General features: G+C 38.5%; 1 protein-coding gene across 19 annotated transcripts in view; it reads left to right on the top strand.

Annotated features, from left to right (window-relative positions):
- Nucleotides 1-15,656, top strand: part of Nek1 (NIMA-related kinase 1) — a 128,327-nt gene that overhangs the window by 99,110 nt on the left and 13,561 nt on the right. For all 19 annotated transcript variants that reach the window (XM_063275222.1, XM_063275218.1, XM_063275216.1 and 16 more), the window contains 3 exon segments: nucleotides 332-440; nucleotides 1,720-1,808; nucleotides 2,583-2,821. In XM_063275222.1, the coding sequence (XP_063131292.1) occupies nucleotides 332-440; nucleotides 1,720-1,808; nucleotides 2,583-2,821 (437 nt within the window).

Raw genomic sequence — 15,656 nt, 5'->3', positions numbered from 1 at the left:
TCCATACTGTAACACGGGTATCTTTATTCTTTAGTTTTGATGCCTTTAAGCTAATTTACATATTACTATAATTTTGATAAGGCATATATGTTATGTAATAATGAGTAGTATTGTACACAGTGATCAAGTATTTGTGGTAAACCAAGAGGATGAAAGGGCTAGTCTTTTCATTTCAAAAGTGACAATGCTACAGGACTGTCACAAAAATCTTGAAACTGATTCATTTGTATCTAATTAACATTAGTTAAGCTAAATATAGTGAAAACTTACAGAAAGTTTATTCAGTCCATTTCAAGCAAACTTTTCTCTAACATCTGATTTTGCTGTGAAGAACCTGATGATTTGGAAACAGAAGTTCTACAAGAGCCAAGTGCCATACCCTCAGATGGGAGTTTGCCGCCTGTTGTTAATGAGGTGTGGACCAGAGCTAAGGCAACTGGGTGAGTTGTCCTTTTCTTTACTTTTCAAGCCTCGGTCCCTTTAGTAAGCTCTTCAATAAGCAGTGCTGCATGAACTAATATTCGAGTTTAATAACTTCATATATTAACACCATCTAAAGTAACCTAATTTCATAATAGTTATTCACATGAGTCAGAAATCACAAAGTATATGACAAAAACAGGAAATAACTTACCAGCCTATATTTCCTTTCATCCAATTTCTCTGCAGATAAGTTTTTGTATGTATAAATAAAATACATAATTTTCAGTTCATTCTAAATATAATTGCTAGTATAATATATTCAACACTTTCTACCTTTTCAATTTTTAAAAATTTTATTTGTGTGTCTGTGCAAGTGTATGCTCACATGTGTGTACACAGATATTGTGGAAGCAGGAGGCACATATGTGTTCATAACCTTACCCATAGGATCTAAACCTTAGTCCTCATGAAAGAGGAGCAAGTTCTCTTAACTGCTGAGCCATCTCTGCACCCTCACCTTGCTTGTTTTTATAAAAGTCAGTAGTCTAGGGACCAGGGAAATAGCGCAGTGGTTAAGAGAAGACCTGGGTTAGTTCCCAGCACATACATGGCAGTTCATAGGCCCCTGTAACTCTAGTTTTAGCATAATCGATACCTTCTATCTTTGAGGACTCTTGTGCACTTGTGATACACACACACACACTCATGTATGTACACACGCATACACACATGCATATAAAATAAACACCTTTGTAAAAAGTTCATAGTCTGGGAAGTTTTCTCACACGATTGTATGAAGATTTTATACACACATACACACACACACACACACACACACACACACACACACATACACATATGGATGTAAGACAACTCAATAATTCTACTTCATGAATATTTGCTGATGCTGAATATTGTGATGCTTCAGCAAGTAATAATTTACATAAAGTATTTTTGCAAAAATAGGTATGTTTGCTTTTGAAACATAGAGGTGTAATTTTAGGTGAATTGCATTTGTAATTCAGTCATTCTTTAAATGAAGATTCTATCAATATTGGCTTTCAGAATGAATAAATGATTAGTGACTAGTGATTAATAATTGGTGAGTTTCATTTTGCTCAAAGAAAGTATATTGTGCTTACAAGAGAAAGTATTATATAAAAATGAGAAAATACTTGGACAAGGAAGCAGAGGATACTAGTAAATGTGGGTTTCATTTTGTTTATGAGGGAACTTTTATTTCTAATAAACTGTGTGGTATTTGTTTATCTTGTTTGGTCTCATTGTCTATGGAAGGTTGGAGGATAGCATTGCTGTGCAGCAGAATGACGTTTGTGAAGAGCGAATTCCAGGGACTGTGGACCAGTCCTGTAAGGATCATATAGGTAAAGTCATCATAATTTTTTTTTAAGTAAAATAGGCCTAGAGAACACAAATCTGCTCTAGCCAGCCCAGGACTGTGGCAAGATAAGCAGGTAGCTTTCTGGTAAGTTATATTGCTCAAAGTGAAAAGGATCACTGCTAAGATAAAACTAATGTACGAAGGGCAGGGAATAAATTGGTTTCTTTTTAGAATACTACTGGTTAAAATATAAGGCAATATAAATCAGTTTCTACTCTGCATAAAGAAAACAAATGGAAAATGATTGTCTGAACTGAATTTTTAGTATTTCTTTGAATTTCTATATTTTAAAACTTCCAATACAATGAAAGCATCTTTTGAATCCTGAAAATAAAATACTACCTTTTCTTAGAGATTATTTATAAGGTAATATTCGGTATATTTCCATATTTACTGGATTTTGTTTCCCTGGTATGAGGTTGTTTTGGGATGGAATTCATTTTTTAATTAAAAATTATTTTATGTGCCTGAGAAGTTTGCCTTCATGTATACAATTATGTATTCCACATGTAGTTTTGGTACCCATGAAGGCCAGAAGAGCATGTCTGATCTCATAGAACTGGAGTCACACATGTTTTGAGCTGCTATGTAGGTCCTGAGAGCCAAGTCCCCTGCAAGAACAGCAAGTGCTTGTAACCATTAAGACACCTCTCTCTCCAGTCCCTTAAACAGTTCTGTTTAATGTTAAATAGTATATAACACTCGTCGATATTTAGAATTTTCAGTGCTATTAGGTAATCTCTTTTGTATTCCACAGAACCTGCAGGAAACGATTCTCCGCAGTCTGGCTGTGATGAAGAGAAGTCAGTACAGCCAGAATTGTTTTTCCAGAAAGTGGTTCACTCCAAGGACTTGAACTTAGTTCAGTCAGCTCATCGTTCCCCAGAAGAAGCAATTCCAATTCGATCTCACTCTGATTCTCCACCAAAAGCTAAAAGCAAGAATTCCCTACTGATTGGACTTTCCACTGGTCTGTTTGATGCAAACAACCCAAAGGCAAGTGTGTCTCAGACAGATATTCTGTCTGTCTCTCCACTGAGCACTGCTTGGTGCCAGGGTTGGGTTTTAACGGAGTCAAAACCCAAACAAGTACAAACACAAACAAAAGCAAGAAGAATCCCCTATTTTGTTGGCTAGGATTCTTTTTAGTGTTACTAACAAGTAGCTATGGAGCTATGGCTGTTCTCCCAGTGAATGTCCTATTTGGGCATTAACAGAGAGTTTATCCCAGGCACTCAGAGTTGCTGGTCAGGAACTGTTTTCTGAACAACCCACTCAGTGCTACCACATCTAGGTCCCACATCAACACTGAAAATATGTCAGGTGAAAGAACATGGCTGCTTTCTGCAACCTTGGCGTTCCTGTGTTTGTTGAAGGGCAGGGGAGAGGTGTAAACTTTCCTGATAGTTCCTTGGATTCCTGCACACCCCTGTGGCCCAGGCATCTTTGTTCTACAAGGAGGACTGTGTATTACAGATTGGAGACAGCCTCCATCTGTACGCTCTTAGCTTCCCTTCCTGTTTCCCTACAAAGCTTTTGCCTGCCTTAGTAAATCCATTTACTCTACATTACTCATGTGTAATTTTTGTATCTCTATACCTATCAAATTATACTATATATACTGTTTATGTGTTATAAATATTGGTTTGATAATACTAAAAATAACAGCCATTAAATATCTTCTCATTATCTTGAATGACCAAATACTCTATTAAGTTGCTATATCATTATTATTACTTCCTTTATTGTTGAGATTATAATTATATTATTTTTCCCTTCCCCTTCCTCCCTCCAAACCCTCCCATATACCCCTCCTTGCTCTCTTTCAAATTCATGGCTTCTTTTTTTTCATTATTACATGCATATATGTTTATGAGCATATATTCCTTAATATAACCTGCTTGGTCTGTATGTTACTGTGTATGTTTTAGGGCTGATCATTTAGTATTGAATCACCAACTGTTGTGCTCTTCCCTATTGAAGACCAGTATTACTCTCAGTGTCTCTTTATTGCCTATAGCTCCGTATGTAAGGCTAAGGCCTGTGGCCTCCCCCATCTACTTTGCATATCAATTGTTGTTCGCTTTGTTAGCTCACGTTTAGCTAGCCATGTTGGTAACACTTTACAGTTGTAGCTTCTGACATTAATAGTAAACAATACTGTCTTACAGCAAACTCCCAGCTCCTCTGGCCCTTACACTTTTTCTGTCCCCTCGTCCCAGTGTTCTGTGAGCATTAGCTATAGGGGCGGTTAGATGGATCCACTGGGATGTGGCTCCCCAGCTCCACATTTCAGTTGTAGTTTTCTGTGTTGCTCTCTGTCTGTTACAGAGAGAAGCTTCCTTGATGAAAGGTGAGGACTACATTTATACTTTGGGAGAATAAGGTCAAATATTTAGAATACAGTTAGGAGTTACCCCGGTTCAGTAAAGTGGAGATTACAGGTTCTTGTCCAAGATTCATGACTTCACTAGCCATGGGTAGTTGGACAGTTCTCCATTACCAGTATGATTTCTCTCGCCAAGTAGGTCTTAAGTCCAACTAGGAGGCTGCTGGTTACTGCCAAGGTTTGTGTGCCACTGCACCCTTAAGGTTAAGTGCCATATTGGTCAGCACAGCTCATAGACAGCATAGCTGGCCATCACTATTGTTTCGTTTTGTTTTGTTTTGTTTTACTTGGAAGCATGCATGGTACCTTCTGGTACCATGAAGGCTAGTCATCAGAGAGTAGGACTTCAGGTCAGTTCCAGATCAGAGGCCTTTGGGCACTGCATCTGAAGTGCATGGGGTCTTTAGCAATAGGGACCTTCCACCTCAGGAGCAACCACGGACTATACAGTCTGTAGTCTTTGAGGAGTCAGTCTCTGGGAAAACTCTGGTGTTGGGATTTTTGTTAAACTCTCTTTGTATCGCATTTTTTAGTAATACATTTCTATCATTGAGCCTTTGTCTTTGTTTATTTCTATAATTATTTTTATAAAATAAATCTCTAAAAGTGATACTTAAAATTCATAATTCATGTTATTCTCTTTAAGAAATAGTTTTGGGGCTATGGAAATTGTTCACTCAATAAAGTGCTTCATGTGTAAGCTTAAACCTGAGTTTGAACCCCCAGCACCCATGCAAACCAGGCAGGGCACCCACCTGAAGTGCCAGTGCTGCGAAGGCAGAGCAGGCGGTCCTGGAGCTCGCTGTCCAGACAATCCCGTCAGACTGGCGAGTTCCAGGTCAGTGAGAGACCACACCTCAGAAAACACAGTAGGGAGAAGTTGAGAAAGAAACCTAGTGTAGACCTCTGGTCTACACACTCAGGTCCACATGCACATGAATTAGGTGTGAAAGACAAAATGATGTAGTTTGAAACACAAAGATTAAAGCACTCTGGTAATTCAGTTATACATAGGAGGAAATAGATAAAAATATTCAATCTCACAAATATAAACATATACAAACACAAAAATAGTTTTTGTGCTATCAATGCCTCAATGAAGAGTGAAGAATATTGATTCTTCTGTATGCTAAATAGCATTACTATCACAATTTACTTAAAATTATCTCTTCAATGAGAAATTAATAGTATTAATTTATTTAAATTTGTATTATATCTGTGAGATTCAATATTTTTATCTATTTGTCCTATATTATAATTGAATTGCTAGAATTCTTTAATATTTAACTGTGTTTCAAAATATATCATTTTGTATTTAATTTTCCAGTTGAATGTGCTTTTATTGAGGTATTTAGTTATATGCCTCTTAAACTTAGAAATGTTAAATTTTATTGCTTACTCTAAATAGCAGACATTAGAAGATATAAATTACCAAAACAGATTTACCGTCTTGAGCATTAAATACAAAGGCAGACAGGCACTATCAGATTATTTATGGACTTTCTTCGTATGTGCATTGTGCATGTGGAGGCTGGTGGTCAAGCTCTGCCATTGCTCTTTAGGCCTCCCCAGCACTCTGTCTGCCTCTCCAACACTGGAATTCCAAGTCCCATCCCCATCCCACTTTTTACATGAGTAGTGCTGGGGATGGAACTCAAGACCTCATGCTTGCTGACAAGCACTTTACCAGCTGGACCATTTCCCTAGCTCCCCGTGTTCCCTGTATAGCTGTCCTTAGCCCAAGCTTTTGAATGTACTCCTATCTACTAGGTTAAAATTCACATTGTGTAATGCTTTTGAGTATTGATTTCCTCTTAAAACCTTAGTTGAGTTTTAAGACTCCTATTGAAACAGTCACTCTAGAAGTATACACAAAAGGTTTTGCCCATAATGTAGACCTCATGTAGATTTCTACGTGAAGAGGCAAGAGGAAAAAAAAACAAAAACAAAAAAGCATAGTAATCCATGGCCATTTAAGACAAGAATGAAGGTTTTCTTGCTGGTTCTGATATCATAAAAGTCATCACTGGGCCAGTGTAGTAAACAGTCAAATTTGTAGTGGCAGACAAAACTTCATAACTGAGCCAAGAAGTTAAATTTATATGTAGCCCATTCAACTAAAATGGTATAATTTAACTTCTTACAAAGATTTTTTTGCTGCTAAATCAGGTTTGATGGGTTTTCGTTGTTTTATTGTTGTTGTTTTGTGTGTGGTAAGTTCCTTGTGTTTTTTCAAGCAGTTTTCTTAAGAGCTCAGACTCTTCCCCTGTCCCCTTCTCAAGGCTCTGCTCTATTGCTTTTCTGCTCCAGTTTAAGTCATCTTACTCTATGGTGGCTCATTTCTGTCATGTTCTAGGAAATGTCATGGTAAGAAGCAAGCCTGGATTGACCACTTGTCCCTATTCACTTACTGCCTGTGTCTGCTGTTTCTCATATCTTAAATATGCTGCAGTCTACACATGCACTCACTTCCAGGAGCATTCTATGAAGCTTTCAGACATTCTTCCCTAACACTGCCCATGTCAAGATCAGCACTTGGTAGGACAGGGCTGCCCTGAACTCTTCTCTCCATCACACTGCTTCTTTCAGAGGTTATTTCTGCACTTTACATGACACCATGCTTTCCAAGTTTTCTCTGATCTGATTAATGACTGCAGCAGCTCCTGTGCTACACATCTCCATATCCCCTCCCTCCCTCCCTCCGTCCCTCCCTCCCTCCGTCCCTCCCTCCCTCTCTCCCTCCCTCTCTAAGTGTATTCTTAAACTGTCACTTGAAGTGTCCTCTAAATGTCACTTAAGTCAGGTAAGTTGATGGTTTTGTTCAAGACTCCTATATCTTTCCTGATTTTTTTGTATACTTGAGCTGTCAGCTGGAAGGTTGACATTTTTATCTATACTTGTACTTTTTCTTCTCTCAGTTGTGCCAATTTTTATTCTTTGTACTGTAGAGTTCTTCTATTGAGTGAATAAATGTGTAGTATTGTTTTGTCTTCTGGATGACTTGATATAGTACTGTTATGACATGTTCTTTCATAGTGCTGTGTAAGACTTCAAAGCTTTGCCAGTTTTCTTTGTACTTGTTTACTAAGTACTGAGAAAGAATGGTGAAATTGTCATTCAGTTGCATTTAAATTAAGAGTTCTTATGGCTTCTTGAACCCACTCCTTTATTAGTATGAAGTGAATCTTGTTATCTCTAGACATCATCTAATCTGAAGTGGGCATTGTCTGGTTCTAATACAGTCATCCCAACTTTCTTATGTTTAACCTCTATATTGTATATAAATGTTTTACATCCTTTACTACTTTCATTTTATATTTAAAGTAGATTTCTCATGATTAGCATGAGTCCAGTTTTGCTTTTTAAAAAAATCTTTGGGCATATATGTGTGTGCATGTATGCTTGTGTGCGTGAATTACACAAGTGGAGGCCAAAGGTCATCCACAGGTATTGGTTGTCATCTTCCTCCTTGAGACAAGGTGTCTTCTTCTTGGCCACTGCAGTGGCCAGGCAGGATGGCTGGCCTGAAGGCTTCCATGAAGCCTCCTATCCCATCCCACAGGGAGCTGCAAATGTGTACGGCCATATTGGCTTAACATGAGTCTGGAAATCCAAACTCAGATTCTTCCCATTTGAACAGCAAGCCCTTGACCAACTTGACCAAAGGGAGTCAACTCCCCTGCTAGGGCTTACTTTGTAACCAGTATGAAATTCTCTTTTAACATAAGCACCAGTATGAGGTCATCAGTGTGATTGGATCTGTACCTACTGTTTTGCTATTTGTTTCTCTACTTGATCACTTCTTTTTTTCAAAACAACAAACTTTTCACTATTTCTCCTTTATTTTGGGTTCAGGATTTTTAACATTTCATCCTCTCTCTAGTAACTTCTACATGCACTTCTTTTTAGTAACTGTGTAACTGAGACCCTCTGTCTTCCTGCCTGTCTCTGAACTACTATCATGCTGCTTTTTTTCCCACCGTGAGAATCTACATTAATATTTCCTATCAGGCTGGCGATAAATTTTTCTGCTTTGTATGTATGAAACCTTTTTATTTCACTCTCATTTTTAAAGACTATAGGGTTATTGCCTTCTGGGTTGCACTTCTTTCTGACAAGTTTGGCAGGGATACTCTTCATTTCCTTGTGGTTAGTGCTCCTGTTAGTATCCGACTATGAGATGATTTAGACTAGAGTAGGTGGGTGTGTGATGTATGTGCAGTGGGAGTGTCCTACGTAGAGTCTTTTGGTGTTACAGTTCTCATCAATCTGGAAACCTTCAGCTGTTATTTGTCTCTTCTGTCCTTCCTGAGTATCCAGTCACATACATATTAGACTGCTTGACACAATGGCATAGATTACTGAAAAATAGACTTTATCATTTGTTCACTTGCCCATCTTCCTTTCTATAGTAATAAACTATTAATCTATTCAGTAAAAAAAAAAAAAGTCATCTAAGTATTGTTTCAGCATACAAGCTTGCTGTTCCTACCTACTGGTTTTTCTACTAGTTTAGGATCGTATCATCTTGCTCCTCACATGTAATTATTTACAGCTGGATTTTATGAATATCACATGTCCTCTCAATCCATTTTATATTTTTAAAATGTTTCAGCTTTGAGGCTGGAGAGATGGCTCAGTGGTTAAGAGCACTGACTGCTCTTCCAGAGGTCCTGAGTTCAAATCCCAGCAACCACATGGTGACTTACAACCATCTGTAATAATGTCTGATGCCCTCCTCTGGTGTGTCTGAAGACATCTACAGGGTACTTACATATAATAAGTAAATAAGTCTTTAAAAAATGTTTCAGATTTGCTGGAATAGATATAACATCACTTTACCATAAAGCTGGTTCAACACAGCAAGAACAGGAGTTCTCAGTAGATAAATGTTATTTTGTCAAGGTTATATCTTGAACCTTTCCAACCAGCCAGTTTTCCACAAATTATCTCTGGCCTTAAATATCATTTATCTTGAGGGCTGGGGATTTAGCTCAGTGGTAGAGCGCTTACCTAGGAAGCGCAAGGCCCTGAGTTCGGTCCCCAGCTCCGAAAAAAAGAACCAAAAAAAAAAAAAAAAAAAAAAAATATATATATATATATATATATATATATATAATTTATCTTTTTCCTGGTCACTTATGTATTTAGTCATCCCATTAACCATGTCAGCCAGTTGGTTTTAAACAAGTCTTTCTCAGTCTGTTTCTTTTTGAAACCCTTTACTGCCATTCAAACCAGAACCATTTTTAATGTTAGATATCTATAAAGCAATTCAGAGGGGCTTTTCTATTGCCCCTTTTATCTCCCAAATAAATGACACTGAGACGTTGTTTTTAATGAGCAAGTTAAACACTGTAGCTAGGAAGACACTCACATATTCTAACCCGCTATGGCGGTCTGCTTCCCAGCACTGTGCCCATCACATATTCTAACCCACCCGCTATGGCGGTCTGCTTCCCAGCACTGTGCCCATCACATATTCTAACCCACCCGCTATGGCGGTCTGCTTCCCAGCACTGTGCCCATCACATATTCTAACCCACCCGCTATGGCGGTCTGCTTCCCAGCACTGTGCCCATCATATATTCGAACCCACCCGCTATGGCGGTCTGCTTCCCAGCACTGTGCCCATCACTTGCTGTCTTAGTCCTGCCCTGGCTGCTTGTGCTCCGTCACTGTCCTCATCTTAACACTCCTGGTGATCTGTTCATTGCAAATCTTCCAAAGCAAATCTCTTCTCTCACCTAAACCCCTTCTTTTCTTTCTCTATACACAGAAGTCCTGCCTTCTCTTCTGCCCAGCTGTAGGCTGATCAGCTCTTTATTAATCAACCAGAGGTGATGGAAAACAGTTTTTACATAACACTGAGACAGTAGATGCTTGATAATGCCAACATACAGACTGCAACCAGATCTTTGAGCACAGTGATCAGCATCTGATACACAGTGCACAAAACCATCCCCTAACATCTCCCCCTTTTATTCCAATAAAAGTTTATTATTCTTACAATAATAAACTAAACAGCAATAACAGTTATGAAAACTTATCAGGTCAATTACATTCACAGTTTCCAGTCCATTTGTGTTTGGTAACCTTAGATAAAGTACTATCTATCCTGTCTTGGTGAGTTTAAAGTTTTGTACATGAATCATTTTTTATCATAATATACATTAACAGTCTACAAATATCCTTTTAGACTTTAAAGCACATGTTTTTAAATTACTAAACAACTTATGCTTAATTGTGATACTCAATTGTGATACTCAACTTCATCAGAGAGCTGAGAAGGAATGAACATTACCTGAACATGATGGGAGTACAGGGCAAGTGGCTTCCAAACTATAGAAGTGACAGACACGGCTGCCCGGACAGTTAGCCAAGGTTCCTCTGCAGCACTGGAGCATCATCATCTCTCGCCTTCTGACCCAGTGTGTCTGACAGACTTTCTGTGGGCAGAAATTATAAAGGACTGCTTTGCCTTACCCTGTCTTGGCAAAGCTCAGCAGTCACTTTCCCTGTGTGCCGTGTGTCCAGTTTGGCCAGCACATTGTCATCATTGGAGTTAGAGCAGTTTCTTGCCCAGTCCCAGCCATATTTGAAAGAAACTCCATTTGGAGGTTCTTCAGTGCTCATCATCAACTTTGAAGTGGAATTGGGGTGCTGTCAGTTTCTGACATGTCTCACTGTCATGAAATGCCTTTTATTAATAAAACATCTTTAAAGGCCATATACTGTAGATATCTGAGGTTTCAAAGATCATCTGTTTATGTACACTATATCTGAATTGCTTGTTTCTAACTATTTGTTATCCACTTAACCTAGGAAACATATTTTTGTACTTAAACTAATATCTAACATGACCATAAATTTGGTTGACTATTAAATGGCATTTCTTAATTATCCTAAATAGTTTGTAATATGAGCTTTCAAAAGGACTAGAAATTAGGTACAATATTTAAACAAAGTTGAAACATATATGCAGTATGTTGTAACAAAAATACAATTGTAAACCTGTATCAATATACAAAGTCCATATCAAATATAAAATATTTGGCTTGTTATTGCTCATTGACCTAACAGTAGGTTCAATAATAAACCCTTTATTTTATCAGTCCTATATCCTCCCATTTTCTTTTTATCCCTTATCCCCATTTTTCTTTTCACCCCTTATCCCCCTTTTCCCTTAACTCTAAACAGAAGTGAAAAAAAGGATAGAGGAAATAGAGAAAGGAATTTCTGAATCTAACTTCCTCTAGTTTGTTTCCCTTTTTACCAAGATCATTAATAATTTGCATCCAGCCCCCTATAACAATGACAAACATCCACGATTCATCATCCATCAACTGAACAAAATGTACACACCTTACCTCTTGGGAATGAGGCCTTCATTCTCTTAAAATTGTGCCCTGCTGTCTGGAGACAGTGTCTCTTTTGGAGATCTAAGGAAATTGGGATATTGGCTAGTCTTAAGCAAGCTAGCTGTAATATTTGTTGTTTAGTCTCTGTGTGATGTGAAGATGTAGGACTTAACTGAGCCCTGCCTGGAGCAGTCTGCAAGGCTCCACCATCCTAGCTAGCTGTTTTGAAACTGTTTCGGATGCAGATCCCCAAGGAAGCAGCTTTTAAAGTAATCTGTGCGTCTGAATTTCGTAGGATGCTGGAATAAATGTCTCGGCAGCTCAGCATTCTTCTCAGCATATCTGAGGGTAAATCTTTTCAATCTTTTCAGGGGTGCTTTACCTTCCGTGTTGTCTGGTGGTTTTCCTCTGTGAATGTATAAACTTCTAACAGTAACATGCATGTTTTACATTAACACATGTATGGAATGTGCAGTGTGCACAATTCAGCCAAAGCCGATTTTCTCTTCTTTCAACAAGAAAGGCATCTGTCCCTTTTTGTAAGTGAGTTTGAACAGTTATATTTATATTCATCCATGCTGTTTGAAAGGATGGCATGGTAAATCCTGAGGACTCTGTAGGCAACAAGATTTATTGCCTATACTTAGCTAAAGTCCTGGAGACCTTCTCATGTCTCAGCCTGTTCCAGAGCTCTTCCCATGTAGAGGGACCAGCATTCATGTTACATGCTTTGGGGTTATCAAGTCAGATACCATATCAAGTCAGCGCTGTGTTTAAGGCTTGAGACTTTCTGCTGCTATTAAGTTGCATTCACTCTTCACCATGGTCTGTAAGATTTGACAAGACATTAAGAACCTTCCTGACTCACCTCAAACTTGCTCTTGTTCTCTCTCCCTTTGGTGGTCGAGCTCTTCCTGTGTTTACAGACTGTACTTTCTGTCAGCCATGGCCAGACTGAGTGTCTCTTTGTTCTGCTCAGTTCTAACTCGTTTCTGACTTTTAAGCATTGCCTCTCAAATATTATCCTCACAAGCCTTAAGGACAGGAATTTCCATCCTGAGTTACCTTTTTGTTTATTTCATAGTAGCTATTTAAAAACAATTTATCTTGGTTACTTACTTTTTATTGTTTATGTTCCACTAGAATGTGATCCCCCTTAAGTTATCCTACTCACAAGTTTTACACACATACACACTTACTTAAAGTGGGTAATTATTCACATCAATTCAACCAATGCACATCAAGCTGTATTGTATGTTAGATACTATGCTTGTAGTAATGATACAATGTTTGTAGCCGAGAGGGAATAAATTGAGTGAAAAACATTGTGATAATTCCTATAAGGAGAAATGAAAATGAATAGTGTGCCAGAGAGAAGAAATGCTTAAGGCTGCTTCACAGTTAAGAGGAGGAGGTTTCCAGTGCTGATGTTAGAAAGGTTTGGGCCTTGAACATCTAAAGCAGAAGGAGATGTTACAGAGCAGCACCGTGTGCTTGAGGTATTGGGGCCCGTGAAGGAGGTGAGGTTGGAGAAAGGCTCACCAGTTAAGAACCCTGGCTATTCTTCCCTTTTTCAATTTCCAGAACCCACATGGCAGCTCACAACTGTCTGTAACTCTAGTCTAGTCCCAGGGCGTCCACTGCTCTCTTCTGGCATTGCAGGCACTGCACACACGACATACATGCAGGTAAACATTCATTCACATTTTAAAAATGTTTTTTGTTAAAATATCAAAGTGTGAAGAAAGTAGGAAGCCAATCATTGTTATTCCTAACTAATAGTGTTCAAGTATGTGGGCTTAGATCTTCCCTGGAGTGTTTTGTTTGGGATTTTGGTATGATGGAATTTATTTCATTTCCAAACAAGGGACTCGGTGTGTGAAGAGATCCAAGTAGTTGTTGCTCACTTTATCCCTGTCTCCTTGCCCCGCCTGTCCTCTGCCTCACAGCTTCCTTAGACATAACCTCAGAGCTCTAAGACTCAGGAAATAATCCTAAGCATTCATCCAGTGTACTTTAAATAGGTCTTTTTGCAAAACCCAGATGTAATGTTAGTTAACTGAATTGTACAATTAACCACCCACACAGATAGTAATTAGTGGTTAAGTTGATCACTGTAGGACTGCAGTCAGAGTAATGCTTTCATTAACACTGTCCATCAGTGGAGCCCTAAGTGATGGTCTGGAACAAGCTTGGGTCCTGGCCGTCTGTTCTTCCCTTTACACTACTCACTTAAGCAATGATTCAGACATGTTGAAGATTACACCCAAATATATAAATTGTATTTAAGGCTGTTCATTATACATCAGCAAGCCATTAACAACTGTTAACAATAGTCAGTAACGTTAATGTATTTATCTATGTCATAGGTAGTCAAAGTGAAATGGAAGCTATAAACCCTGCTAGATATCTGAAGCTAGAAAATATGAGTTGCTCAGGAGAAAGCTTCCCGTGTTTTTCCCTCTGGAAAAGATTTCTCTTCTGGAGGATTCTTTGTACAGGGTCTCACTTTCTACCCAGGATGGCCTCAAGCTTTCTCCTTCCCTGTCTGTGCCTGCCAAGTACAGGTAATATACCACCACGTCCAGCTGGTTCCGTTAGATTTGGTAAGAAGGGATGGTTTCAAGTCCATTTCTACTGCAAACAGCAGATCTCCTAAGGTAATTAAAGTGCAATGGTTTGATAAAAACTAGATATAACAGCAAATTGGAGATTCGGAACAGTAAATTTTAAAAAGTCAAAATAAAATAAAGTTGTGGATTTCTCATGATCTTCCTTTTATAAGTTGCAGAATCTGGATTAACAAAGGAACAAATCTCTTTTTATAATGGTCCCATTTTGCAGAGTGGCCCACAACAGTTGTTACTCTGTGTGGTCCTGCAAGGGCATTTATGTGGTTGGTTGGCAGGAGGTCTGTATGACTTATATAGCAAATGAGAAAAAGATAAGGTTAATAAATAGGATAGAAAAGACTTAATTTCACCAAGAGTCTATTCTGGAAAAGTGACTAGCCTCTTTGTTGAAAATGGGAAAATTCCTAGCCCAACTTTTTATAGAAGGGTTTTGTGATTTGCCAGTGATTCTGTTCAAACAACAAAGTGTTCATTCTTTAAAAAAAAAAAAAGAAAGAAAGAAAGAAAGAAAGAAAGAAAGAAAGAAAGAAAGAAAGAAAGAAAGAAAAAAAAAGGAAAGTGTTGATAGAAGCACGGTCTGGAGTGTCTGAGGTGCAGCGTCCTGCCCGACCCCAGACCCTGCCTTAGTGCCTCTGACAGAGTTCAGGGACAGACCTCTGGTCGGCACGGTTGACCTGGCTGCTTCCTGGGCTGCTTGAAACCTTTTATGTTCCTCTCAGCATTTTCAAAGAGCCACGAGTGCTGATGCCTTTATGATAAATTGCTATTATGAATGCCTTGTCAAATACAATTGTAAACACTAAACAAGACAACTGTGGAACATAAATGGGGAGTAGCCAGTTAAACTGTGAGGAGTCTGCTAGTACAGTTTTGTTTTGGTTTGGTTTTTTTGTTTTTGTTTTGTTGTTGTTGTTGTTGTTGTTTTGCTTTGCTTTCTAACAGAACAATTTGTCAAATAATTATCTCACCCATGCTCAGTTTATAGGGGAAAAGACCATATGTTTGGAATAATGCAGAGTCTTCTTAATTTTCTGTTGTTACTAGAACATTCTGACTCACTAAAACTCAAGCAGTCTCTCACTCCTCCCAATTATCTCTTGAGAAGTAATTTTAGCCTTTAATTTTTTATAAAGGTGGCTAATGAGTGTATAATATTCACTGTCAGTAGAGCAGTTAGGTAGCTTTGCCAGCCATGTGTGTGGTGTCTTCAGTATTGTGCCGGCAGCTTTACAGTAATAATCTCATGTTCATAATCATCCAGGCGGCACTGTCTTCATCCCGTGTCACACTCTGGCAACTTGCCACAGGCACATACACCTTAGGCACCTATAGGCATTGAGTTCCAAAGCTATTCCTCAGAGCTGGCTGGTTTCCAGCCAGAAAACCTGCTTTCACAGTTCAGCAATGCCAACAAGTAGAGAGGAAAATCTCAACTCTGTATTTGTTGT

Source organism: Rattus norvegicus, chromosome 16, assembly GCF_036323735.1.
Source record: "Rattus norvegicus strain BN/NHsdMcwi chromosome 16, GRCr8, whole genome shotgun sequence".
Taxonomy (NCBI): Eukaryota; Metazoa; Chordata; class Mammalia; order Rodentia; family Muridae; genus Rattus; species Rattus norvegicus.
This window is presented reverse-complemented; position numbering and strand designations above follow the sequence as displayed.